Consider the following 27,044-nt stretch of genomic DNA (forward strand, 5'->3'; position numbering starts at 1 on the left):
ACAATCCCACTGAAAAAGGGAACCAGACAAGGATGCCCCTTGTTTCCACTCCTATTTAATATCGTGCTGGAGGTTTTAGCTAACAGAACAGCATAAGGCAAAGAAGTGACATCAAAGGTATACGTCTGGGGAAGGAAGAGGTGAAACTATCGTTATTTGCAGATGATATGATTTTATATATGGAAAATCCCAAAAGTTCCACAAGGGGAGTACTGGAAGCAATAGAGGAGTTTGGCAGAGTGGCAGGATACAAGATCAACAAACAGAAGTCCATCGGACTGTTATACACATCAGATAAGGCCACAGAAGAAGAGATCAAAAAGGTAGTGCCCTTCACAATAGCCAAACACAAATTTAAATATCTAGGGATACACCTGACTGAAAAAAACAAAAGATCTATATAGGGAAAACTATAGAGCACTATTACAAGAAACCAAGAGCGACCTCAACAAATGGAAGAATATCCCATGCTCTTGGATTGGGAGACTTAATATAGTTAAGATGTCAGTTCTGCCAAAAGCACTATATAAGTTTAATGCCATCCCAATACAATTAGCATCATCTTTCTTCAAAGAAATGGAAAAACTGATTACCAACTTCATATGGAGAGGGAAGAAGCCCAGAATTAGCAAAGAACTCCTCAAGAAGAAGGACACCGTGGGAGGGCTTGCTTTACCCGACTTTGGCACATACTCTGCAGCCACAGTTCTCAAAACTGCATGGTATTGGTACAATGACAGATACTCAGACCAATGGAAAAGAACTGAAAACCCAGAAGTAAAAGCATCAGCATACACACAGCTGATCTTTGATAAGGGCCCCAAAAATATCAAATGGGAAGCCGATGCCCTCTTTAAGAAGTGGTGCTGGAAAAAATGGATATCAACATGCAGAAAAATTAAGCAAGACCCTCATCTCACTCCATGCACAAGAATAAACTCAAGGTGGATCACAGACCTTGAAGTTAAACCCCAAACTATTAGGGCCATCAATGAGGGAATTGGGACCAACTTGAGAACTTTGGCGCAGGGAATACACAGGCTAGCAGAAATAGGGAAGGACACACACACACACAGAGGAGGCACAAATTGACAAATGGAATATGCTGAAGATAAAACACTTGTGTACATCTAAAGAATTCACCAAGAAAGTAATAAGAGAGTCCACAGACTGGGAAAACATCTGTAGCAATGACACATCAGACAAAGGCCTTATTACTAAAATCTACAATACTCTGCTAGCTTCCAAAAAGAAAAAAACCAATAGACCACTTGAAAGGTGGGCAAAGGGCTTGAACAGAAATTTTACAGGGACAGAAATCCGAATGGCCAACAAACATGAGACAATGTTCCCGATCTTTAGCCATAAGAGAAATACAAATTGAAACAACAATGAGGTACCACCTGACACCCTCAAAGGTAGCCCAATTCAAAAAATCAGAAAGTCACAAGTGCTGGAGGGGCTGTGGGGAGACAGGAACTCTCATCCACTACTGGTGGGCCTGTAAGTACATACAGCCACTATGGAAATCAATCTGGCGATACCTAAAACAGATGGAAACAGAGTTACCATATGACCCAGCAATCCCCCTACTGGGCATATACCCAGAAGAGGCAAGAAACAAACCAAGACCAGACATCTGTGCTCCAATGTTCATTGCGGCACAGTTCACAATTGCAAGGAGCTGGAAGCAACCCAAATTTCCATCAACTGACGATTGGATTAAAAAACTGTGGTATATACATACAATGGAGTACTACGCATCACTAAATGCAGTGATGAACTTATGAGGCACATAGCGACATAGGAAGAACTGGAGGAAATCATGCTAAGCGAAGTAAGTCACACACAAAAGGACAAGTACAACATGAGCCCGCTGAGGTAAGTATTAAAAAAAAAATGCAAAATTGCATAGGGGAAAAAGCTACTGTATACAAACATTTTTGGGGTGAAGACTGTGTAGTATGGCAGAGACCAGACCAAACCAGGGATGCACATGGTAGACAATGGTGGAGGAGGGGGGAAAAGAAAAATAAAAGGATGAATACAAGGAAGAAAAGGGTAGTGGGGGCATGGGGCACTAACCCACCCAAGGGGAGGGTATTGTTTATATCTCCACAGGGAAAGAGGGACCAGACTTCAACCCAGTGCCGCAAGGTGTGAATGCAATATCCCGGTGTGGAGTACGGAACCAGTGGAGAGGTCTGGGAGGCTGGCCCCAGCACCAAAAATTAAGTGGATTCCTGCCCCTCCCCCAAAAAGAATTTGTTTCAAAGGACGACATTAATTCTGCAGCTCCGGGAGATGGACATATCTGATCAGAGCACACGGGAGCAGATGAAGGGGGAGGAGGAGAGAGTGGAACACAGTCTGGCCCACCAGGCCGTGAGGATGATGTTCCTGAGTAGAGCAGCCAGTCCACAGAGAGAACATGGCTGGCCCCACTATGAGAAATGATGCCCCTCAGTGACTAAGGGCGATACAGGGGAGAGCACCGGAGACACAGTGTGGGAATTGCACCTGACCTGATCCCACCACACCGAGGCAAAGCACTGGGGGAGTGCAGCGGAACAGCAAGGGAATGGAGTGGCAAGGTCGCCAGGGAATGCTGAAAGTGGACTTTGGGGTCAGGGCGTGGTGCCCCAACAGACTGGACTGGAAAACGCTCCTAAGGGGCAGCAAACGATCCTTGAACTAACTACAAGCTTTTCTTTCTTGATGTGTTTTGTTTTGTTCTTTGTCAGTGGTTTGTTTTTGTTGTTTTGTTGTCTGGTTGTATACTGTTGCTTTGTTTTCCTCTGTCTTGTTTTCGTGCGTGTTAGTGTCTCCACAGGTCTGTGTGAATAGGACAGGCTGGATGAAAAATAATCTGGAGGAAAAATAATGGGACCGACAGTTCGGGGGGATTTGTGGGGGGGGTAGGGGGGAAAGGAAGTGGTGTTAAAAAACACAGGAACAAGGGAACAACATGGGACCCAAAATGGTAGTGAGGGAGGAGTGGCAGGCCTGGTGAGGTATGATCAAGGGTAAGGTTGCGTAGAGAAGAGGTATAGCTGTAGCCCAGGTGGGGATGGAGCATGGTAATGGGGCAGAAGGAAAGTCAAGGGAGATGGAGCAAGGAGCTGGGAGTCAAGGGGCATTTATTGAGGTCTAGACAAAGACATGTAGATGCAAATATGTATATGAGGATAGGGAAATATATCTATGTGTCTATATTAATAGGTTTAGTATTAAGGTGGCGGAAGAACCTTGGGTCTCTACTCAAGCACTCCCTCAATGCATGAATACTTTCTTTTATTAAATTGGCACTCTATGATGCTCAGTCTCCCGACACAACTGCTGGAGCCAAAGTGGGTGAACAAGTAAATGTGGTGAAGAAAGCTGATGGTGCCCGGCTATCAAAAGAGATAGTGACTGGGGTCTTAAAGGCTTGAAGATAAACAAGCGGCCATCTAGCTCAGAAGCAACAAAGCCCACATGGAAGAACACACCAACCTGTGTGATAGCGTGGTCCCGAAGGGATCAGTTATCAGGCATCAAAGAACAAAAAATCGTATCATTGGCTGCACACCTCCATGATAGGATTGCCAAAGACAAACGGGTGCATAAGCAAATGTGGCGAAGAAAGCTGATGGTGCCCGGCTATTGAAAGAGATAGTGTCTGGCGTCTTAAAGGCTTGAAGGTGAACAAGTGGCCATCTAGCTCAGACGCAATAAAGCCCACATGGAAGAAGCACACCAGCCTGTGCGATCACGAGGTGCCAAAGGAACCAGGTATAAGGCATCATGCAAAATATATATATATATATATATGGGGGGGATATATATGTGTGTGTGTGTGTGTATGTATGTATATATATACCATAGTGAATGAATGGGGAAGTGCCGAGTGGAGACCCAAGGCCCAAGTGTCGACCACTGGAGATCCCCTCATAGAGGGGTTTAGGAGAGGAGATGGGTCAGTCAGGGTGTGATGTAGTACCGATGAAGAACACAGCTTTCCCCCAGATCCTGGATGCTTCCTCCCCACAACTACCATGATCCGAATTCTACCTTACAGGACTGTATAAGACAGAGGTTGTACACAGGTGCATATGGGGGCTGGAGGCACAAGGAATCCAGGGTGGACGATACCTTCAGGACCAGGGGTGTGAGGGGCGATGCTGGGAGAGTGGAGGGTGAGTGGGTTGGAAAGGGGGAACTGATTACAAGGATCCACATGTGACCTTCTCCCTGGGAGATGGACGGCAGAGAAGGGGGGGAAGGGAGACTCCGGATAGGGCAAGATATGACAAAATAACAATCTATAAATTATCAAGGGCTCATGAGGGAGAGGGGAGGGGAGGGAGGAGGGAAAAAAAGAGGACCTGATGCAGAGGGCTTAAGTGGAAAGCAAATGCTTTGAGAGTGATTAGGGCAAAGAATGTACAGATGTGCTTTATACAATTAATGTATGTATATGTGTGGATTGTGATAAGAGTTGTATGAGCCCCTAATAAAATGTTTTTTAAAAAACGGAATAAAGGGTAAAACAGAAGCAGCCAGGGCCCTAATGACATTATAAACCTTCCCTAACAGACTGGATGTTAGATTTATTTTTGGTAAGAAATAATTGTATCTGGTTTGCTACTGGGACTTCCACGGAGTTGATTTTGACCCCTAGTGACCCTGTCCAGGATTTCATAGGCTGTGGTTGGCACTCCAATACTTAGCCAGCAGCATTACTAGGGCTCCTTCTATCCAATTCAAGTCATTGTTATTGTGATGTTTCTGTGGTGCCCTGGTGGTACAGTGGGTTAAGCATCAAACCACTAGCCACTCTGAGGGAGAAAATAGAGCTTTCTGCTCCTATAAAGGTTTACAGACTCAGAAATCCACAGTGACAGTTCTACTCTATCCTATAATTAGCTGTGAGTTTAACTCAATTCAATGACAGTGAGTCTGGTGGGTTTGGGTTTGCTTTGCTAGTTGGTTTTGGTTTTATAGTAAATTAATATAGTATGTTAATGAGAAATATTTACAGCTTCAAAAATATTCATATTCTTTAACTCAAGCATTCTATTCCTAGGATTCTATCTTAAGAAAATAATCCTAAATGTAAGGTAAATTGTATCACAATAATGTTCATGTTGGTACTGATTATAGTAAGCACAAATAAAAGTGAATAACTTTTCCCTGCCACCCTCATTTTAGGCCAGTGGCGGCATGAGTCCTAGCCCTCTGGCCCATGCTAAGATCTACAAAGAGGCTTCAAAAAGTTCATGGGAAAACTCCATTATCTTTTCGTTCCATTTTTCCATAAACTATTTGAAACCTCCTTACATAAAGCCAAGACCAGCTAAGAAGATGCAGAGAAGAAAGGAGATGGGGGTCGGGGGTAGGAAAAAAAGAAAGGAGAACTTACGTCCAAATCCCTGACAAAGCAGACTTATGAGAAGAAATAGTTCAAAATGTTAAGGACATCAGGGTAGAACAGAACAAGAGAGCCAAAAGGAAGCTCCACCCCTGAGGTCAAGTCCCTGGAGGGATCCTTCCAGAATGTGGATCCTGGAGAGACGCCCTGAGAAAGGGTGGGGAAGGAAAGAAAGGAGTCTTCACGGAGCACCACAGGCAGTCAGTGGGTGGGCTAGGAGACACTGGGTCCTGAATAGAAGCAAAGTAAATTCCCATCATACATGGGAGGAATAGCCAAGTCAATTATTGAATAACACAATAAAATATAACATAACCACTATAAAATGCTGATTAGAAAGATTGTAATAATCAGAGAAAATCCTTTTAATGTTAAATGTATATGGTTATGCACTTATATGTACATATGGGGTATCCTTATATACTTACATGTATATATGTTTATATATTCATATATGCTTATACATTGTGTTAGTCTGGGTACTTCATAGAAAAAATTCACAGAAACTCATGTATAGAGAAAGTTTTATATAAAGGGTATGTGCACATCAAGAAAACATCCCAACTCAGTGATGCCCAACTCCACAAGTCCAACATTAATCCATTAACCCATAAGTCCAACACCAATCCACAAAGTCTTCCTCCATCTCACAAAACACACACTATGATGCCTACTGCAGGAGGAAAGCCAAGTCAGTGAATGTGCAATCATCTCAGCGCTGGCGGGGTCTCCACACAGCTGCTTCAGCACCCAGGGCTGCATGGGGGTAGGTCCGTGCGGCTTCTCCTTGGGGAAGTCCTGCAGGAAGTGAGCCTTGCCAGCTGAAGCAGTAACTGGCTAAGGCAGCTGCACCCTGGTCCGACCATCACAAAGCAAGAAACTGAGAACTAGAAAGGCGAGGCTCACCGAGCCATTTATCCCTCGGCCCTTCAATTAACCCCACATGTATTTATCGGCCAGGGTGGCACAATAAACTAACTATATCACACATACACATGTGTGTAGATGTGACAGGTACTTCTTACACATATATCAATATATATGTGTGTTTGTGTGTGTGTGTGAGTATATATACAATGGTAAATGCATAGGAAAAATAGGTAAAGGAACGTCAAAATGCTTTTAATTACTTAATTAGGAAAGTAAAGGTTGCATGTCTTTTGTGATCTATTTGTTTAATATTTGGTTTTAAATTACATTCATACTTTAAAAATTAAGTAGTGGTGGGGGAGGGACAAAATAAAAGGAGCTGCATGTAACTAAATGTTACAGCACAATTCTACCAGAAACTTGTTTCTCCAGAAACAAACTTGTTTCTCAAGAAGAAAATGTGTGTGTCTTGGGCAACAATCCATTTTTCCAGCCTCCTAAATCCTTTCCTCTAAACACAGATTGATGAGATTCTGGAGAAAGAATGTTCCTCCCTTGGACTGGGGTTGGCTCTTTGGGAAGAATTATAATACTAGCCTCACATGGGATATCATTTAGGGAACAGAATTCTAAACTCATTTATGGGATTCCTTCTAATGGTCAGCAATTATTTGAGCCCTTTCCAAAGGCCCTAAGTTGCTCCCACAGTGAACCTTACACACATTATAGGAGACAACACGAGAAAGTAAAATGCTATAAATATATGTAGTTACATTCCCCTTGTCTAGATTGCATTCCAATTAGAGATTTTCTGGAGGGGGTGGGGAATAGGTGTCATTTCAGCCCCTGAATTCATCAGAGCACAGCTGTGCTTGTGATGACTTTGTAGATAGGATCATAGTCAATTACTCAACATGGCAGATTAACCACAAGGTCATTAATATCAACGTTCTAGTCACCAATAGCAAGTATTAGAAGAGGCTGCTTATGAAATCCCTGAATCAATTTAATTCAGATAAGTATTTAGGATAACATACTTAGTGATCAAATTTTTAGTATTTCTAATGATCAGATGAAGGTGTTTACTTACATGGAAAGCAAAGATCTTTAACTTTAAAATGCAAGTATGAGTTCATTCTGGGAACAGCAGCACATAGAGGCATGTGGAAAGGCATCTGGAACGATATAAAACTAGGGCTTGGCCGGGATCAGCTTTGGATAGAAAAGAGGTTTTTATCCAGGATAGGTAAATCTATAGAGACAGTAACTGGATTACTTTCTTAGGGTTATGGCGGGGGAGGTTGGAGGGAAATGGGGAGGTAACAGTAATGAGTCCAAGAAGAAAATGTTCTAACATTGACTATAGTGGTGACTGATTTGCGTAAACCACTGAATTGTATGATGTGTGAATTATGTCAAATAAAACTGTAAAATTGTTCAATAGGTTTAATTTTTTGTTTACTTATTTTCTCGTACACTATATAAGGTACATGCACTGTATTCTGAGTAATAAAGATTATTTCAATATAGGGGGGAAAGCTCCCTCAGTTTAGAAATTGAGGCCATATCATTTCCAAGTTCTGGCTCAACCCGATGCCAAGTAGAATGCCAGCTCCCACTGTCAAGCTGGCAATGTGGGAACGGCCTCCTGCTAAGGAGGGAATATAGATTTTATTTGCCTTCATCTTGGGGAGGAGGGGGAAACTGTTCATGCACGATTCCCTGTCCAAGTTTGCCAGCTCCAAGGCATCGTTTGCCTAAGATTTTGATAAACAAATAGGATTCTGGGTGTTTATTCAAACCCAGCCCATACTTTGATCATTTTATTTTGCCTAGCATTAATCAAAACCTTCCATACAATTTCTCGAGGCTATTTCCAACTTTACATCCTAGTGTCTGTTGATAGCATGCCTTTCAGAACATATTACACTAGCTAGCTGAACTAGTAATATATAAGACCTTTTGGGTCCTTCTATAAGCCTGAAATACTCATCTTTTATCATTAAAATAAATACTCATATTATCATTCAATAGAACGGCAGATTATTCCTTGACCGTTTACAGCTGTACCGACTCCAAGGCAGCTGTTATTTACCTGGGCAACGGGCCTGAAACTAAAATAATTCTCTGCGTTAGCTCTGGGCTCCATGCCGCTAGTCCTTATGCTTAACAGATCGGTTGTCACAGCTCCAAAAAGCCACCGTGGGCCAAGGAGTAAATAACCATTTTCTAAAGTGTAATTATAGACTGTATTTATATTACAGTCAGAGAAAGGATGATCAGGTAAATAATTAAAAGGGACAGGTTTGAAGCCAAACAAAATTATTCCCAAGGAAACAAAGACTCTTTTATGCCACCTTTCAGATATATATGTGTAGAGATGTATTTTTAATCAGTCCCAAAAGAAAGAATTGTATAAAAATGAGCCATTAAGTGTTGCTGTTAGGGACCAGCCCGTCGGTTCTGACGCACGGGAGCCCTATGTCAGCTGAAGACCACGCTGCCCAGGCCCGTGCCATCTCAAAATGGCTCTGTCTGAGTCCATTGCTGCAACCACTCTGTCAAGCCATTTCATGGGGGTGCCGACCCTTTAGTTCACCATGCGTGATGTCCTTTTTCAAGGACTGGTCTCTTCTCACAGCATGTCCAAAGTACATGAGCCAAAGTATCACCATGCTCACTTCTCAGGAGCATTCTAGAAGCACTAAGCAATGACATAGCTAACCCTCGACCTCTAAATTGAAAGTATGCACCCAAGACACAGAAAAATACATCTTATTGTGGCAATACTCCCTTTAATGAAGACAAAGGATTTCCTTGATTTGAGCAGCTCTATTGCTGAAAAGGAGCTCTGGTGGCTCAACAGTTAAGCGCTCAGCTGCGAATCCAGAGGGTGGCTTTTCAAACCCCCAAGCAGCGTCCCAAGAGAAAGACCCTGTGGGCAGCTCCTGTACAGATTCCCAAACCCAGAACCACACTCCCTGGCATGGGTTCCATTCTGGACCACATGCCGCAACCCTACGGGGCAGGGCACAACTGCCCGGAGTCTGCATAGGAGGAGAGCTCCCCACCTTGCTCCCTCGGAGTGGCTGGTAGGTCCACACTGCCGTCCATATCGTAACCCGCTCTGGCACCGGGGGAAACCCTTTGGGACAGTTCTACTCTCTCACAAGGGGTCACTATCAGTTGAAATGGACCAGTTGGCACCTAACAATGACATGGCCTGAGATGTTCAAAACCAGGAACACAGCAAACCTGTGTGTGTTGTCCAGTGTTCGAGGGGGAGCTTGCAGAACGCTCCGACTGGTCCTCGGGTCTGAGTTGGTGGGGTTGTGGCCTTGCCATGACAGTGAGAGTCTTTTCTCCCGGTCCTGATGACAGCTCAAAATCTGAAAAACTCTGCAAGGAGTGGGGGACCAAGCCGAGCCGAGGCCTGTGAAAACCAAAGCAGATGGGCTGTGGGGGTGGGTACACTTCCCCTTCGTTTCCTCTTTCAAGCAGCTCTGTCCTGAGGACAGAACCTGCTGTACCTCAGAGGCAGTGCAGTGTGCCAAAGGAACCAGGAAAAGTTGACGTTGGGGGATGGAGAAAATGAGGACACCCAGGAGGAGGTGGGGCTAGAGCTACCTCATTCTGTGCCATAACTGGTGAAATGACTGAGCCAAGTTTTCAAGGAATGGACCCAAAGCAACGTTATCAGTTACTTCAGGGAGGCTCTGGGTCACAGGGACACTGTGTACAAGAGAACAAATCACTGTCCCATCTTGTGCTAGCTTCATGATCACTGATGAGCTCCAGCCCTTTGTAGCGGCCACTGCCTATGTTGGATGCCTTCCGATCTGAAGAACCCATCTTCCAGCACTACCGGGCATCTAACAATCATCTGTTGCGATCCACTGCGTTTTCATTAACTACCGCATGTACTCGTGGATAAGCCAAGGTTTTCAGCACATTTTTAATGCCGTTTTTGTGGTAAAAGTAGGTGCCTCGGCTGATATTTGGGTCGGCTTATACGCGAGTACATATGGTAATTCTCAGCAGATCACTAAGCATCTTTCCCTAGTGTGGAAGCTCTGCTGAAATGTCTAAATGGGCAGCCCTGCCAGTATCTGAAGTGCCAGCATCACAGAAATGCACATGTTACCGCAGCACAACAAACTGACAGGTGGTGAAAGCCAGCGCAGCAGAGGCTTTGAGCCGTGTACGGGGATGTCAGCCACTTGCACCACCTTCTCTTGGTTGAGTAAGGGCAGAGGGCACTAGTCTCTCATGCCAGGAACTGAGCTCCTGACAGTCACCCAAGGTCAAGGGCTTGGTCCTCACATGGTAGGATTTGGAACTGAGACTTCTCCATATTGCTGGGATTCAGGAAAAGGCTGGATTAGTCAAGCTTGTTTGTCTTGGCCTGAGCTCTGGGTAATGGAAAGGTCTCATCCTCCTGAGTTTGAGAACTGAAGTTCTACTTTTGTCTGTTGTGTGGGACCCCAAATTAGATAAATTAACTTAGTAAGCAGTCCAGTCGAGGCAGATAAAACACCAAAGTTCTATGTCTGGAAAAATTCTTAGCCACTGCTTAAAGGATCCCCACTATACCTCTCCACTGAAAGTGAGCTCACAACACAAAATAAAATATGTAAGAAAACCGAAAGGTAGTACGTGTGAACACTTGGGTAAAACATCAGAATGTTTCAATGCATGGAAAACTCTTAAGTGTCCTATAAAATCTGGTCTTTTCCTCAATGAGAAAATAGTTGGAACCACATTAAAAAGATTTGGAAAGGATATCCACCATATTGAGTCTACAAAATGAAAGAAGCAAATTATAGAATACTACATACAGCTTGAAATTTTTCTAAGAGAAAGTACAAAAGATCTATTGGCGTGTGCATGTAACAATGTGAGCCTATATACACATGTATTGAAAAGTAGGATTTGGACTGGACAAAGGGGGAAGTCTTTTAACCCCTGTGTACTGTTTCGGGTGGCGGGAGGGCTTGGCGGGGTGTGTGTGTGTGTGTCAGGAACACTTCGTCTTAAAATTTAAATATTTTAAAGCTCATTTGTAACGACTGCGGCTATCTTGGCATTGAAAACCATGGACAAATGCCACTTTCCAAGTACAGTACAACTGCTACCGGGAAGTCCAACAATAGCCGAGGAGGATGGCAAACCCCGAGTTCTTTGAAAATCCCTATTTTCATACTATTTTGGTTTCAGTCATCTAAAATGTAATTATTCAGAACTCGGTTTACTGAAAGTGTCCCCTTCCACGAATACTACTCTTTGAGAGCAACTTGGAATTGGTTCATTCATGAGCTGGCTGCAGGGCACAGTAGACTTACACAACAAACTTCAGCCATGCCCCAATCACAAATCAGATCACAGAACGGGGGAAAAATGGTGAGATCATCTCCTCACTTGTGCTTGGCTTTGATTTGGTCAGGTAATCAAAGAAAACTCTAGTCTGTACAGAGTGACTAGTTACATATAAAAACATGAAAATTAAAAGACGAGTCTACAGCATTTTGAAGAACTGAGTTTCTTGTAATGTCTTGCTAAAAAGGATAACTTGATAAGCCACAGGGAAACAATTCACCGTGTTCCAAAAATAAGTGCCTTGTTAGAAACAAGAGGCATGGAAAGTATATAAAGAAAGCAAGCTCCCAAGGCAGTTTAAAACAAGAGAGTTAGAGAACTTTTGCTGCATTTAAAATGTGGCATCGGCATAAGCAAATGTGGAGAAGAAAGCTAATGGTGCTCAGTTATCAAAAGAGATAGCGTCTGGGGTCTTAAAGGCTTGAAGGTAAACAAGCGACCATCTAGCTCAGAAACAACAAAGCCCACATGGGAGAAGCACACCAGCCGGTGCGATCACGAGGTGTCGAAGGGATCAGGTATGAGACATCATCAGAACAAAAATTCCTATCATTGTGAATGAGGGGGAGTGCAGGGTGGAGACCCAAAGCCCATCTGTAGGCAATTGGACATCCCCTTACAGTGGGTCGGGGGGAGATGAGCCAGTCAGGGTGTGATGTAGCAATGATGAAACATACAACTTTCCTCTAGTTCCTAAATTCCTCCTCCCCACCCTCTATCATGATCCCAATTCTATCTTACAAATCTGGCTAGACCAGAGGATGTACACTGGTACAGATAGGAACCAGAAACACAGGGAATCCAGGACAAATGATCTCTTCAGGACCAGTGGGGTGGAGGGAGGGCAGGGTGGAAAGGGAGAACCAATTACAAGGATCTACATATAACCACCTCCCTGGGGATGGACAACAGAAAAATGGGTGAAGGGAGACATAGGACAGTGCAACATATGACAAAATAATTTCTAAATTATCAAGGGTTCATGGGGGATGGAGGGAGAAAATGAGCTCATGCCAGGGACTTAAGTGGAGAGCAAATGTTTTGAGAATGATGAAGGTTATGAATGTACAAATGTGCTTTACACAATTGATGTATGTTTGGATTGTTATAAGAGTTGTACGAGCCCCTAAAATAAATAAATAAATAAATGTAGCATCTAAAAATTAACATTAATTGGATACATTTCACAATAAATACATGAATTATGAAGCTAAGCAAATATTTTTTTCTATACTGGCAAAATTTGGGACATGCTGGGTACCACAAAGAATGTGATTTTAATATATTAGACAAAATACTTAAATCCCTAGTGATATTAAAGAGAGAGAGCAAGCCAGACATTTAGAAAACCACCAACTTGCACTGCAAGGTAATAAGCCATTAAAGGAAGGGAAAAGCTGTTAGGAAATAAAATAGATTTCAATCAAAGAATTACCCACAAATAATAAATTCTTTACAAAGAATAAAAAATGTCGATTGCAGAGAAATACGGTGTTGACTTAACCAAGTTACCACTAAAACTCAGTAATGGTGATACGTTTCTTGAGATGAAGGAATACCAAGTATCTATCACCAATAAAATCTTGCCAACAAGATTTAACCAAAATCCAATCAAGCTTCAGTGTGTGACACAGAGGGCTAAAAGAATATATAGAGGGCAACATAGCAACCAAATCCAGTGGATAGGTCTATGAGATAACCATCCTCAACTCTCCAATGAAGCCAGTATCATTTAAAGAGTGAGGAGACAATTCTAGACTAAAAACTCTCACAACAAATCAGAAATTTTAGAAATACTTACTCATCGATTTCTATTCATTTTTCTACTGTGATACTGTTAACTAGGAAAATATCTATTTTTGTTTGTTTTCACATTTTAGGAACTGCATGCTAAAGTTCTAGGAACAAAATGTCATGATGATGCCTGTAGGTAAACAGTGTGTGTGTCTGGTGGGAGGTATTGTCAATACCTGGCTATCTTTGAACTACAAAAGGCATCCTGGAGGCAAAGTGGGATATGCATTGTGCCACTAACTGCAAGATCAGCAGTTCAAAACCACCAGCTACTCCTTAGGAGAAAAATGAGGATGTCTACTTCTGAAAAGAGTTAGATTCTCGGAAACCCACAGGGGTAGTTCTACTCTGACCTATAAAAGCAGCCATATGGTTTAACCTAAGGGTGAAAGATAGTAACATGTCAGCAGATGTTGAATCTAATTTATGTGTGTTATTTGTACCATCCTTTCAACTTTTCTGCTGGAACTTTTTTGGAATAAAATGTTGGGGGTGGGTGATTCTTTTCATAAATATTTTCCTTAGAAGACATTTAACAAATTTACCATAACATTTTTAAGCTATCTTAAGTATCCCTTCTAAAAAGTGGCTTGCCTTTCCTCATTTACTTACTATCAGTTCTGACTACTACTAAAACTTACCCTAATTAGTGCAAATAGGATTATAATGCCAGAATAGGCCTAATATAAAATTCACAAATAACACTAATAATCAGCACAAAATGTATGGGTGTAAACATCTGGTTTTATACTCAAATAACAAACTTAACAGCAGTAAAACAAATTGTTTATTACAGCATATAATGTGTTATATTAAATTTACACAATGATATATAAAAACAATTACTGCTTATATCATACAGGAATTTAACATCAATAGGAATATCAAAACAAATACTACTCATGCACACACATGCATATATTGGTATTTTTAAAAAAAGCAATTTTACACAATACTGTATACCAAAAAAATTACTCTTAAAAATAGCCCTTCAAAAAGTCAGGGTCAGTGGTCCAATCTGGACTGGATTGCACTAATATGTTCAGGCCAAAGCTTAAGTGGCAGAGGGCTCAGTAAGCAATTCTGAGCTTGGAGTTACACCCAAGGGTTACTACATTAGGAGGGAATTTCTCTGTAGCCAAGGGCCAAAATTTTGTTTCAAAGTCCTCCAAAGGAGAATGGTTGGATCTGCTACAAATTAGGCAAAGGGGAGAAGGCTTCCAAAGTGTAGGTATATGGCCCTAGAACGGGATCCCAGGGCCTAGGCACCAGGTGTGGCAAAAGTTTCCGTGAATCTTTTTAAAGCCTTACCAGCTTCGCGACCCAGGTCACTGGATTGGGGTCTGGTACACAGAAGAGGTCCGAGAAAAGTACAGAATAGGGAAACATGGGAGGGGACGTAATTATATAAAATGATAAAAAACGACGTCCACCCCTCGTACGTATGTCACACAACCTATGCCACGCCCTCCAACAGGAAAACCCTGCTCTAAGGAATCAAGGAACACGGGTGAAGTCCTGAAATCCCATCCAACTGACCACGCGATCAAAAGGTCCCATCCCAACACAACCCGACGAAACCGGCAAACCCTGTACCTCGACGGACGCAACCGAAGCGCAAGACAGAGCCATCGCTGATGCCACCAACTCCATCACCACCGTCACCACATTCCGCACCTTCCACATGGCAGGTGAAGACGGGGCACAACTGACCTTGGTTTTGTCTTAGTTAAAAAACAAAAAAAACTTTGAAAATGTTCATAAAAACGTTTTTGACATTAAAAAGCGTCCCGTGGGAGTTCTGCGCCCGAACACCCCCTCGGCTCTCGTCCTGGAGCTGGCGAGGAAGCAGCCCCGCGCCCGCCCCTCACACGGTGGTCATCAGTTTCAGAGAGCCCGAGCGGAAGCGGAGGATCTTCTTCTTGAGGTTGTGCGAGGCCTTGATTTTGACGAAGGTCTTGGCCGCGTGGCCGTGCAGGTCCGGGGCGGGGACCGCCTGGATGGGCAGCGTCTGGACGAAGGGGGCCCACAGGAGGCCCCCGCTCTCCTCCGAGTCGCTGCTGCTGGTGCTCTCGCCCGCGAACTCGCCCGCGCTCGCGCTCGACTCGCTGTCGCCGAAGCAGTTGGTGGTGTAGTTGCTCCGCTCGTCCTCGCTGGTGTCCACCACGGTCGAGTGGAAGAGCGACTCGCACTCGGCCGAGTACTCCGAGTCGCTGGCCGCGCAGGCGTAGGGGCTGGCGAACGCCAGCGGGACGGGCGCGCCGTACGCGGCCCCGGGCTCCCGGCGGCCCCGCCGGGCCCTGCGCAGCGCTTCCTCGTACGACACCTCCGCCGACGACTTCCAGCGCCGGTAGTCGGTTCGCTTGTGCTTAGGTTTGGCCACCACGGCGTCCCGTCCGCGGTCGTGCGCGCGGCCCCCCGCCCGGTGGGCGCCGCCGCCCAGGGGCCTGCCGGGAAGGCCTGGCTCCGCCGCCGGCGTGCTTCCGCCCCTCCTGGCCTTGGCCGAGGCCTTCCGGAGCCTCCGGTTTGTATCCAGCTCCTCGGGGAAGCGGCCCTTGCGGCCGGCCGCGCGGCTCTTCTCCCGCACCGTGGGCAGGCTGGGCTCCACCCCGTGCAGGGCCTGCGCGCGGTGCCGCGCGGTGGGGGGCTTGGGGGGCCCGGCGCCGCGGGGGCCCCGATGGGGGAGCCTGCCGCCGCCGCCGCGGGGCTGCGGCCCCGGGATGAACTGGGCGCTGACCGGGGGCCCTTCCTCCAGGCTCTGGGAAGACGAGCCCTCGCTTTTGAAGTCCAGGGCGGGCCTCTCTTCCGCGAAGGCGACCACCGGCAGGCCGCTCTTCTGCGGCCCCTTCCGCAGCGCCGGGGCCCCTTTGCAGTCGGCCGGCGGCGCGGGGACTCTCCCGGGGCTCTCCTTGGGAGAGGCAGGTGGCACCGAACCGCTGTCCTTGGGGGACTCCTCGGCCCCGGCCGCGGGGCCGCGAGCGTTCTCTGGCAGGGCTGCTCTGATGGGTTTGCACGGCTGCTTGCTGGGAAGGTCAGGGGCAGCCCCTGGCGCGCAGCCCTCCGGTGGCGGGGGCAACCGCTTACTGTCGGGCTGGTCCACTTTCGTGTCCTTTGGCCACTGCTTCAGTGGGGAGAAGAGCCCGCTGTCGAAGGCGGGCATCCCACCCGGCGGCAAGCACGCCTGCTTGGAAGTCTTCAGGTTGGCGCTGCCGCCCTGAGCCACGCCACCAGCCACTGCAGTCACTCGGACACAGACGCTCCCGTTCCTCAGGAGCCCTTTCGTGGGGTCAGCACTCACACTGGTTCGTGGCTGGTTGGTCCTTACAGGGTGTGTTTTCTTCTGGACCAGGCTCAGGATATAGCCGTCCATCTTCTTGCTGGATGCCGGCTGGGCAGCTGGCCACAGGCTGCTAGGAGGCGGTAAGGAGCCATCGGTTTTGATGGAGTCCAGCTCAGGGCCAACGCAAACGTCACTGGCATGGTGGCCCAGCCTCTCTTCTTCCCTCAGAGGGCCGCCCGTGAGGCAGAGAAGGAACATCGGGCTCTGCACGGCCACGGCGTGAAGTGGACTGGGGTACCGATAGACGTCGTTGCCATTTTTAGACACCAGATCACACTGGTACTTGGGATTCACATCTGCAATGACATCAAGGGAGTTAAATTGTGGTGTGGCACGCGAACAGCCGGCTGCTCCCAAGGCCCGGTGTTCACAGCGGCCTTCTGTATATTCAACCATCCTATGAGATCTGGAAGGCATACTCTGAAGAAATGAATTGGTGAGGACCAGCTTATCACTTTGGCCAACTTTTAAGAAGATGAATTCAGGGTAGGAAGAGCGTGCCAAACAATCAAAAATATTCCAGTAGCTATGTTACCCATTTTCCATAGTTTATACTACTGGGTTGGAAGTGGGATCTATATTTCTATGGCTACATAACAGTTTTCTCTTCCTCAGAGATTTCTTTAGGCAGACCAGTAAGGAATATAAGGGGCCATAAAAATATATCACTTGTTTGAGCACTCTTAAGACTCCAATAACTTTATACAAGAACCTTTGACTACATGACTCAAGAGTATTAAAAATGCTCATACTTCCACCTACATGATTAAACATGGACAAGAGTTTATATGCAAGGGTATGAATCATAATGCCAGTTGATACAGTAAAAGCATTTTAAGTTAGAAATAACTTAAAGGCTTAACCATTTCAATGTTAAATGCTTAACAAAGAAATATTTAACAAGATATATCCTCTGAAAGAATAACATTCAACCATTTAAGAAGTTTCCAAAATATACTGAATACTATGGGAAAACCCTTTCAAGTATGGTGAAAATCATGATAGGCTACAGCAGTGCGGGAGATGATTATACTTTGTATTAAGAGTGTGTGTGAATCTCTCTCCCCACCTCCCTTTCACACATTCCTTCTCTCTCTCTCTCTCTCTCTCTCTCTCTCTCTCTCTCTCTCTCTCTCTCTCTCTCTCTCTCTCTCTGTGTGTGTGTGTGTGTGTGTGTGTGTATGCCTCCTCCCCAAAAAAAAAAAAAAGATTGTGTGTATGTGGGGAACCGATGACAAGAATCGACATATAGCCTCGTCCCTGGGGGATAGACAGCAGAGAAGAGGGCAGGGGCAGACGTCAGACAGTGCAACAAATGACAAAATAATAATCATTTATGAATTATGAAGGGTTCATGAGGGAGTGGGTAGCAGGGAGGGAGGGGAGAAATGAGGAGCCACCAATATTAAGGGCTCAAGTAGAAGGCAAATGTTTTGAGAATGATGATGGCAACAAATGCACATAGGGATTGTGATAAGAATTGTATGAGCCCCCAATAAAATGATTTTTTTAAAAGATACAAGGATAAGAGGGGTTGGTCGGAGGAGGGAGGGGGAGGTAAAGGGAGAAAGGGAGAACTAATCAAAAGGTTGGATATATAGCAGCCCCCGTAAAGGGGGAGGGATGGATAACAGAAATGTGGGTGAAGGGAGACAACAAATAGTGTAAGATATGAAATAATACTAACAATATATAACTGATCAAGGATTCAGGAAGTGTAGGAGTGTGGGGGAAGAGGGGAAAACAGCAGCTTACACCAAGGGCTCAAGTAGGAAATGCTTTGGAAATGATGATGGCAACTTATGTACAAATATGCTTGATGTAATTGATGTCTGGACTGTTGCAAGTGCTGTAAGAGCCCCCAATAGAATGTTTTTGTTTAAAAAAAAAGATTGTATGTAAACAAAGTTTTGAGATAAGCACACCAAGCTGCTAATAGTAGCATCTCAGTTTGGGGGAGAGCAAGTGATGGTTCCTTTCTTCTTTATTTCCTACTTTGTAAACTCCTGATACTAAATATGTGCTGCATTAGTAACTTGAAACAATAAATGGGTTTTTAAAAAAGTCAGATTCTCTCTAATGTCTCTCCCCTAGTGTTCTATTGCTGGTTTCCCTTAAAAATACTATGAAGAAACTACATAGTGTAGGCTTCCTCCTCATTTTGCATGTTTTTCAAACCTAATTCTTTTTTATTTTACTGATATTGGACTTGTGTACAAACCTAATTCTTAATGACCAATTATTAACTGTCAATTTATTCATTGATCAACTTTCAATAGAACCCAAATTAATTAAATAATAATCATTTATATTCTCAATTTCAATGCTAAAAAGTAAAACATTTTTAAACAGGAAAAGAAATTTTTTAAATCATTTTATTAGGGGCTCATACAACTCTTTTCACAATCCGTACATACATCATTTGTGTCCAGCACATGTGTATGTATGTTGCCATCATCATTCCCAAAACACCTGTTTTCTAATGGAGCCCTTGGTATCAGCTTCTCATTTTCCCCTCCATCCCTGCTCCCCCTCCCCCTGAACCCTTGATAATTTATAAATAATTATTATTTTATCATCTTACACCATCTGACGTCGCCCTAACCCAGTTCTCTGCTGTCCTTCCTCCAGGGAGGGGGTTACAGGTAGACCTTGTCAACTGTTCCCCCGGAAAAGGAATTTTTGATAAGATTTGACTAGCAGTAATAATAGATCCATTTTCTATATCTCAAAAGCAAAAATGCCAAATAATAAATCAAGATTTGTTAGGGTAATTTTGAGATCTTACCCTGGTGAATATTTTAAAAATCACAATTAAAACAGACATTCTTTTAAAGTAATAAAATAATAAGACCATTATTGAATGAAGGGGGAAGTGCAGAGTGGAGACCCAAGGCCCAAGTGTCGACCACTGGAGATCCCCTCATAGAGGGGGTGTTTAGGAGGAGATAGGTCAGTCAGGGTGCGGGGGTAGTACCGATGAAGAACACAGCTTTCCCCCAGATCCTGGATGCTTCCTCCCCCCAACTACCATGATCCGAATTCTACCTTGCAGGGCTGGATAGGGCAGAGGCTGTACACTGGTACATATGGGGGCTGGAGGCACAGGGAATCCAGGGTGGATGATACCTTCAGGACCAAGGGTGTGAGGGGCGATGCTGGGAGAGTGGAAGGTGAGTGGGTTGGAAAGGGGGAACTGATTACAAGGATCCACATGTGACCTCCTCCCTGGGAGATGGACAGCAGAGAAGGGGGGGAAGGGAGACTCCGGATAGGGCAAGATATGACAATATAACAATGTATAAATTACCAAGGGCACATGAGGGAGGGGGAGCGGGGAGGGAGGGGGAAAAAAAAAGAGGACCTGATGCAAAGGGCTTAAGTGGAGAGCAAATGCTTTGAGAATGATTGGGGCAGGGAATGTGCAGATGTGCTTTATACAATTGATGTATGTATATGTATGGATTGTGATAAGAGTTGTATGAGCCCCCAATAAAATGTTTTTTAAAAAAATAACAAGACCATTTGAAAAAAACAGTATAGATACCCATTTGTTACTCTCATAGCCTGTGGTTTATCTCAAAATACACCCTTTATCCTAAAAGCATCAAGTTCTTCATTTCTTCTGCAAAGTTAAGGATGTCATTTAAATGGATAATGTCATGAACTTCAATTATAATAAGGAATCCTTGGATGTCTAGACTCTGAGATGATTGATTCATTTACAAAGAAAGATTGACAGTCTTAAAAACCCACTCTGTCCTATAGGGTCACTATGCATCAGAATTGATTTGGATGGCAATGAGTTTGGTTCAGTTTGTCATGGCTCACACCCTCCTCCCCATCCCCCCCAAAATAGCTTGGTCTGAGAATGCCCTTCTAACTAGCAAACATCCTCACCAATCCCTTTACCTACTACCCTAAGCATTCTTTTCTTTACATAAAAAACCCCAATTGTGACGAATAATGGAAAAGTGGGTGAGGGGCAACGGAGGACAATGTAAGATATGGAAAAATCATCTATAACTTACCAAGATTCATGAGGGAGGTTATGTGGGAGAGGGAAGGGGAAGAAACAGGGAGGTGATATCGGGCTCAAGTGGGAAAGAGAATGCTTTGAAAATGATGATTGCGGTGTAAGTGCAAATGTGCTTGACACCTTGGAGGAATGTATGGACTGTGATACGAGATGTGAGAGCCCCAATAAAGGTATTTTTTAAAAGCCCCAATTATCTATACTTTCACATTGGTGTCTTTTCCCTATTTTAGAGTGATGGAACAAAACAGGCATCCCAACCTCTGAGATCTAGACCAACTAGCTCAATTATGTGAGGATGTGGCATTTCCCTCAAGCTTTACTGGTACTTAGTAGAGTGAGGGTCTGTCTGCAAGGGCTGTACCAAACAAGCTTACTGGCTTTAAAGTTTCCTTCTGAAGCCAGATCTGCAGAGCAAAAGGGAGCAATTATCCACTGAACGTGAGGCGCAGACACTCTAGATACCCACACCTGTGCTTCCCCAAGTGATGGATGCTGACAACACCTACTGTACAAAGACACCAGCCAATTAGCAACACTCAGCTGCTCTACAATAAGTCTGTGTGGCCTGGACTCAACACTTCAGCCAAGTAAAGAATGCTGACAAGTTATGGATTTGGTGACCAGTGCAGGATCTACAGCTCCTCTAATCCCTGCTCTTCCCAGGAGTCACGACAAAACAAGGCTAAGGAAGGAATCCTGAGTTTCCGCACCAAATCTGCCATCCAGTAGACAGGGACTCCCTGCCTCGAATAAAGTTCATCAGCTGCTGTGCTGCTTACGCTTGCAAAGGAGGCTGTGCATGATTTCTGAAGTCCCTTAACACTGGGAAACCATGGAACTGACAATTAGGCCTAAATGTGGACCCTACTTCTGCTGCTCCCTAGACATAAAACCTTAAATAAGTTCCCCAACCTGGCTGAACCTCCTTTTTCTTACACATGAAAGGGATCTAATAACACCTACATCTTGCAGAATTGATGTGAGGCATCACAGGAGGTAAACAATGCATTCAGTACAGTGTGTGACATACAGTGGAGATACATACACCCTCCCAGGACCAACAACAGTGGGATTCTCTCGAGCTCACTGCAAGGTTAGCCTAGAAAGCGAACAGTAGTATGTGAGCCTAGTGCAACGCCACCCCCCACCCGGCTCAAAAAGAGAGCAAGCCCTCTATCACAGGGTATTCAGGAAAATGGGGGCTGTGCCCTGAAGTTCAAAAAAAAACCTTAGGAAGCTGACAGACATGTTTAATTTTACTAGTGAGCTTCAGTTTTAAGTGACACAGGAAGAAGAAAACAGATCCAAACTGGTTTTCCAAAGAAAATGGCAACCAGTCAAATTAACAGCAAAGACTCAGAAACAAAGCTTAAGACCTAGCATTTGGGGACAAGATTTCTTGGGATAAGCCCCATTGCTACTGTCAGAACATAAAGCCAAATAGCTCCCCCAAACCACTGGTTACATGGATTGTAAATGCAACTACAGCACTAAATGCAGCCAATGGATGAACTTCCCTGAACCCCTGTCTTTCCATTAGTGAAGGGGGTTGGGGCTTGAGATCCTCTTAGGCCCTTGACCCCTGCCCATTTAAATTCCTATCAATTATAAACATCCTTACCTGCAGATTTAGGGCAACCATCTGAGGTTGTCAAGGTTGCTTCCAAGGGGCTGCAAAAACAGGTACTGGAATGACAACTGGATAAACACTCACTGAAGACCGAGTTAGAGGAATTGGAAAGGGACCCTGAAGCCCCATCACTCAGCTCATAAAAACCTACAAAAAAAAAAACACGATTTGAAATTAAGATCACTCCAAGCGATGTTACACATTCCTACTTTGAAAGGGAACAGCCATGTAGGAAAGGTATTTTTGAGGGAGGCAACCGTGGGGCAGTGAATGAGTGTCCTGCTTTTGCAGTTTGATTTCAAATCACCCTGTGAAAAGGCAAAGAGCTCATCGCTAGGCTTTAAAGTTACTCTCTCCCAACTTGACCTTGCTCCCTGCCCCTACCTTTACAGATGTGCAAGGGAGGGGACTAAGATCTGTCAAACCTCAACTTTATCATGAACATTTCAGAAGGAACAATTTTAAGAGAAAACAAATCTACTTAAGGAACCAAATGGTTTTCAAAGGGGAGGGGGGAGACCACTTTTGAAGTGGTCTCAGGAAGTGGAAGTGTGACTAATTTTCTAACCCAGTTCTGGCTTTCTCAAGTTTCAAAGGAGTACCAACCTTCCCAAAATCTGAATAAAAGCTTTTATTTGTAAACTGTGAAATAAAATTGAAAATAGACATTTCTTTGGGATTTCTGGGACCAGGAAGCCCCAAATTAATATAGTAAAAACCTGACTCAAAAATTATTATACACCCCACCCCACCCCAGGAACTGCTTAACTACTCCGCAACATTGTCAATGTGTCTTTTCCGGCTTGAAAGGGGAGGTCAATAACAAACCCATTAACTAGTGATTTAATGAAAAAGCCTGTGTGCACCTTGACTTCTCATTTCAGTTTCAAGAGGTCTCATAGTTACAAATAGGTGAAGGGCCAAACTTTTTAATGCTAAATCAATAACCATTATTTATGTACCCTGTCCCATTAGAAACTTCTATTTATTAAAGGCGGGAGGGGGGGAGGAACCCTACCCCTAAAGATTTTTGCAAATGAATGCCCCTCCCCCCAGATCAGAGACCACCTAGTAAATGTGAGGCAGGAGTCACTCAAGGTGGGATTAGTCAATGGTCGATTTCCTACCATACGCCCACCTCTCCTTAAAGAGTAAAATACTGCTTGAGTAAACCTGAATTTAATTTCTTGTGCTTGACTTTTTAAAAATAAAAATCAGGTCAATCTCATTATTAAAAGTATTCTAGTCTGGCTTTGTTTCCCTCCCTTGCAAGTGAATGGCGGATTGCTTTTTTTATTCCCTCTGAGCACTGGCTGGTAGACTCCTTTGCCATTTGCAGGTCTGGGAATGTGAAGGGGGTAGGGTGTGGGGGGGGGGCAGAAGACAATGAGTGCAGACTTCTCAGTCCTAGTGCTTGAAATCTCACCTGAGCTAGGCCGGCTGTCTGTCTCCAGGTGCTCTTCAGCTGTCTTTTCCACATCCAGTCTCAGGTCACTTATCTGCTTGTCAAGTTCTTGCAACTGGTTTAACAAACCAGCATCTCTTCTCCTCAAACAATTCTAATTAGGAAGAAAGAGATAGGGAGAATGGGCACCCGTTGGTGACAAAGACCCAGAAACATCTGCTCTGTGTATTACATTATTCATCCGAAGAATGCACTAAATCATCCCAAACCAAAATGTTACTGGTTGAGTTTTTTAAGACACCTTTAAAAATAGGTCTTATTTTTAATTCTACTTTCTCACATCTTGTCATGATATAAAGTCTCCTCATTTTTTTAACGTTTCAAATAAAACATACAAGGGTTCTTCAAAAACTCTGTGGAAAAAATGGAATTGGGAAAATGGGGTGGGGAGAGGAGTGATAATGGCATTTTTCCATGAACTTTTTGTAAGCCTCCTTCTGCAGTTATTTTTTATAGGCCGGGACAAGACATGCCCATTGAGATTGTGTTAATTCTCTGGTGTCCAGCCAGTTTTTAAAAAACAATACCTCACAGTCCACTCTTCAAATTGAAGGCCAAGTAACAGGTTTCCGACAATACACTCTAATCTTACTTAGGTGAGATTTTTTCTGGCCAAATGTTTCGGACTGCAGTTTGTTTTCTATTAGATGCTTTGTGAGGTTTAATCGGTCTTGGGGCCTTTGAAAGTTAGAAGCTAGTACTAATAGCCAGTGCCAAGTCTAATGGGAGCTGGCAGAATCCAAAACCCTCCAGGGAAGGCCCATCAAGATTTGAACTCAGTTCGGGTTTCCAAAGGTGACAGATCTGTTGTACTAACTCACACCGCCACCTAGTGCTTCCTATAGCTGGAGCAGCCAAAGAACGTAAAAGGCATCTGGTTCACATCACAGATGCCGAGTCTACAAACGAAACTAGTGTCACAAATACTAGCTGGCCTGGAATTCTCTTGACACACCACTTTGCTCCCCTTGAACAGACAAAAGGAGCGTGCCACTCTCAATCCCAGAGTTGGGAGCGAGAGAAAGGTGCTATTGCCCAAGACAATGCATAAAATGCCAAGGGCCAGACATGTCCAGAGACCGTCTCAAATGGATGCTACCCATAAACCTGGTCCACTACCAAAGAGAACTCACGAAAATGCCACAACAGTGGCAGAGGTATTATCACCAAACAGATGCAGATGAATTATCTACCACTCTTGTCTGTGCCCTTGACAGCAAGGGCTGGGGACAGAAACCATATGCTCATCTGCTACAATGAATTTCTTCAGAAAAATGAACCAAACAAATAAAAGCACTCTGATGCTCAAAAAAGAAAGAACTTCTCTGGGAAAATGCATACATATATTGCACACACACACACAAAAAGCCATCACAGACCACGGTCCAGGTCACCCCTTCCTTGTATGAGGGCCATTCTCAAGCATGTGCCCCGTCTCCAGAAGCACCACATGGGTAAGCGAGGGTGTTTCTTTACGTGGGGGAGGGGGTGGGAGGGCTATTTTTCAAAACTACATTTTAAGGTCACTGGAACAAAGCTGCCGCCATTATTCCAAGGCGGGGTCAAAAGCTGTTCATCAATACATTAGACTCCAAAGTTCTTTTTCTGCCCCGTTAATGAAGACGGCAGAGGACCACGGAGACGCTGACAGAAATCCAATAAGATAAATGCTCCCAGAGAGGTTTGCTCCGCCGCCGCCTCCCCCACCAATCCCGGGGAACACCCAGGCGGAGGGGGCACTGCCCCCACGCCAATTCCCAGCGCTCGCGCCGAGCCGGCCTCCGGGCTACAAAGGGCTCCCATCAAACGAAGCCCCCGCCAGTGCGCAAGCTGGCACGGCGGGCAGAGCCCTGCGAGGGGCACGCCTGCCTGCAGGCGCTCCAAAACTCGGCGCCACACCGGGAGCCCCGCCGCAAAGCCCCCTCCTGGGCTTTTGTCCCCTCTCGGCGGGAGGAGTTGAAGCTTAAGGTGACCTCAAACGAAATGGCATTTCAAGTGACGGTTGGCCAGAACCTGCGGGCACGAGGCAGGTAGTCGCCTAACTAGAGGGGAATCGAAGGCTACCAAGAGGCGCCTCCAAGAAATCCCCAAGGCAGCAGGGCGGGAGGGCAGCGGGTCACCCTCGCCCCGCCATCGGCGCGGGGTGGCCGACTCCTCACCTGCTCAGACACAAAAGCGGGGGCGCGGCGGACACGCGTGGGCGTGAGCAGCCCACGCGCAACGGGCAACTCCGGGAGCCACCCGGGCCCGGGAGGCGCGGGGAGGGGTCCCCGGCGGTCCCCTGCGGGAATGGCCTCAGCCGCAGGCAGCCTCGCGCCCACCCGCGTCACTTGCCCGGACCCCCAGCCCCGCCGCGGGGACCGCCCTGCCCCACCCGCGGACACGACCTACCAACTGTTTCCGCAGCAGCAAAATGTTCTCCTCCAAGAACTTCTCCTCCAGGCGGCTGCGCTGCGCCGCCTCGGCCGGCAGCTCCCCGGCGCGCGGCGCCCCGACCCCCGCGCCCTCGGCGCCGCGCAGGGCGCCGCGGACCAGCAACTCCTGGCGCTGGCGCAGGTACTCCAGCTCCGCCAGCCCGGCCAGCGTGGCCTCCTGCCGCTCGCGGGTGCGCTGCCGCTCCGTGTCCGCCTCGCCCTTCTCCCGCCAGCGCCCCTCCAGCTCCGCCGCGCGCGGCTCGCCCCGGGCGGGCGCCGGAGGCTCCAGCTCCCTCACCATCGCGGCCGGGCTCGGCTTCATGGTCCCCAACCGTGCGCCTGCAGCCGCGCCGCGCGGGCGAAAGACCCCGGAGACTAGGGCTGCGGCCGCGGGCACACGCCGCCCCGCGGCGGGGCCAGCGGAGAGGGCGGCGACCAGAAGCGCTCCGGAGCCGCGCGCGCCGCCGCCGCCTGCAGCCGTCCCGCCCCGGGCGGCACCGTCCACTGTGGCCGCGCGCCCCCTCGCCCGCGGCCCCGCGGCTGATAACGCCCCGCTCGGCGCTACGTCACGCGCGGCGGCCTGGCACACCCCGCCCGCGCCGCGCCCGCGCCCGCGCCCGCGCCGCCTCTCCGCGCCGCCTCTCCGCGCTGCTGTCAGGCGCGCCCGCCTCCCCGGCCGGCCCTCCCTCCTCCCCCTTCTGCC

At 46.1% G+C, this 27,044-nt stretch overlaps 1 protein-coding gene across 1 annotated transcript; it reads right to left on the reverse strand.

Annotated features, from left to right (window-relative positions):
* Window positions 1–14,197: 14,197 nt before the first annotated feature.
* On the reverse strand, window positions 14,198–26,864 carry DACT1 (dishevelled binding antagonist of beta catenin 1). Its single transcript, XM_075532392.1, has 4 exons — window positions 26,319–26,864; window positions 23,889–24,021; window positions 22,454–22,609; window positions 14,198–17,089 (listed from the first exon to the last, which is right to left on the reverse strand). Exons 1-4 carry the CDS (start codon window positions 26,661–26,663, stop codon window positions 15,321–15,323), a joined length of 2,403 nt encoding a protein of 800 aa, XP_075388507.1. The 5' UTR covers window positions 26,664–26,864; the 3' UTR covers window positions 14,198–15,320.
* Between the last annotated feature and the right edge of the window lie 180 nt (window positions 26,865–27,044).

This window comes from Tenrec ecaudatus, chromosome 14 (genome assembly GCF_050624435.1).
Source record: "Tenrec ecaudatus isolate mTenEca1 chromosome 14, mTenEca1.hap1, whole genome shotgun sequence".
NCBI classification, from domain to species: Eukaryota; Metazoa; Chordata; class Mammalia; order Afrosoricida; family Tenrecidae; genus Tenrec; species Tenrec ecaudatus.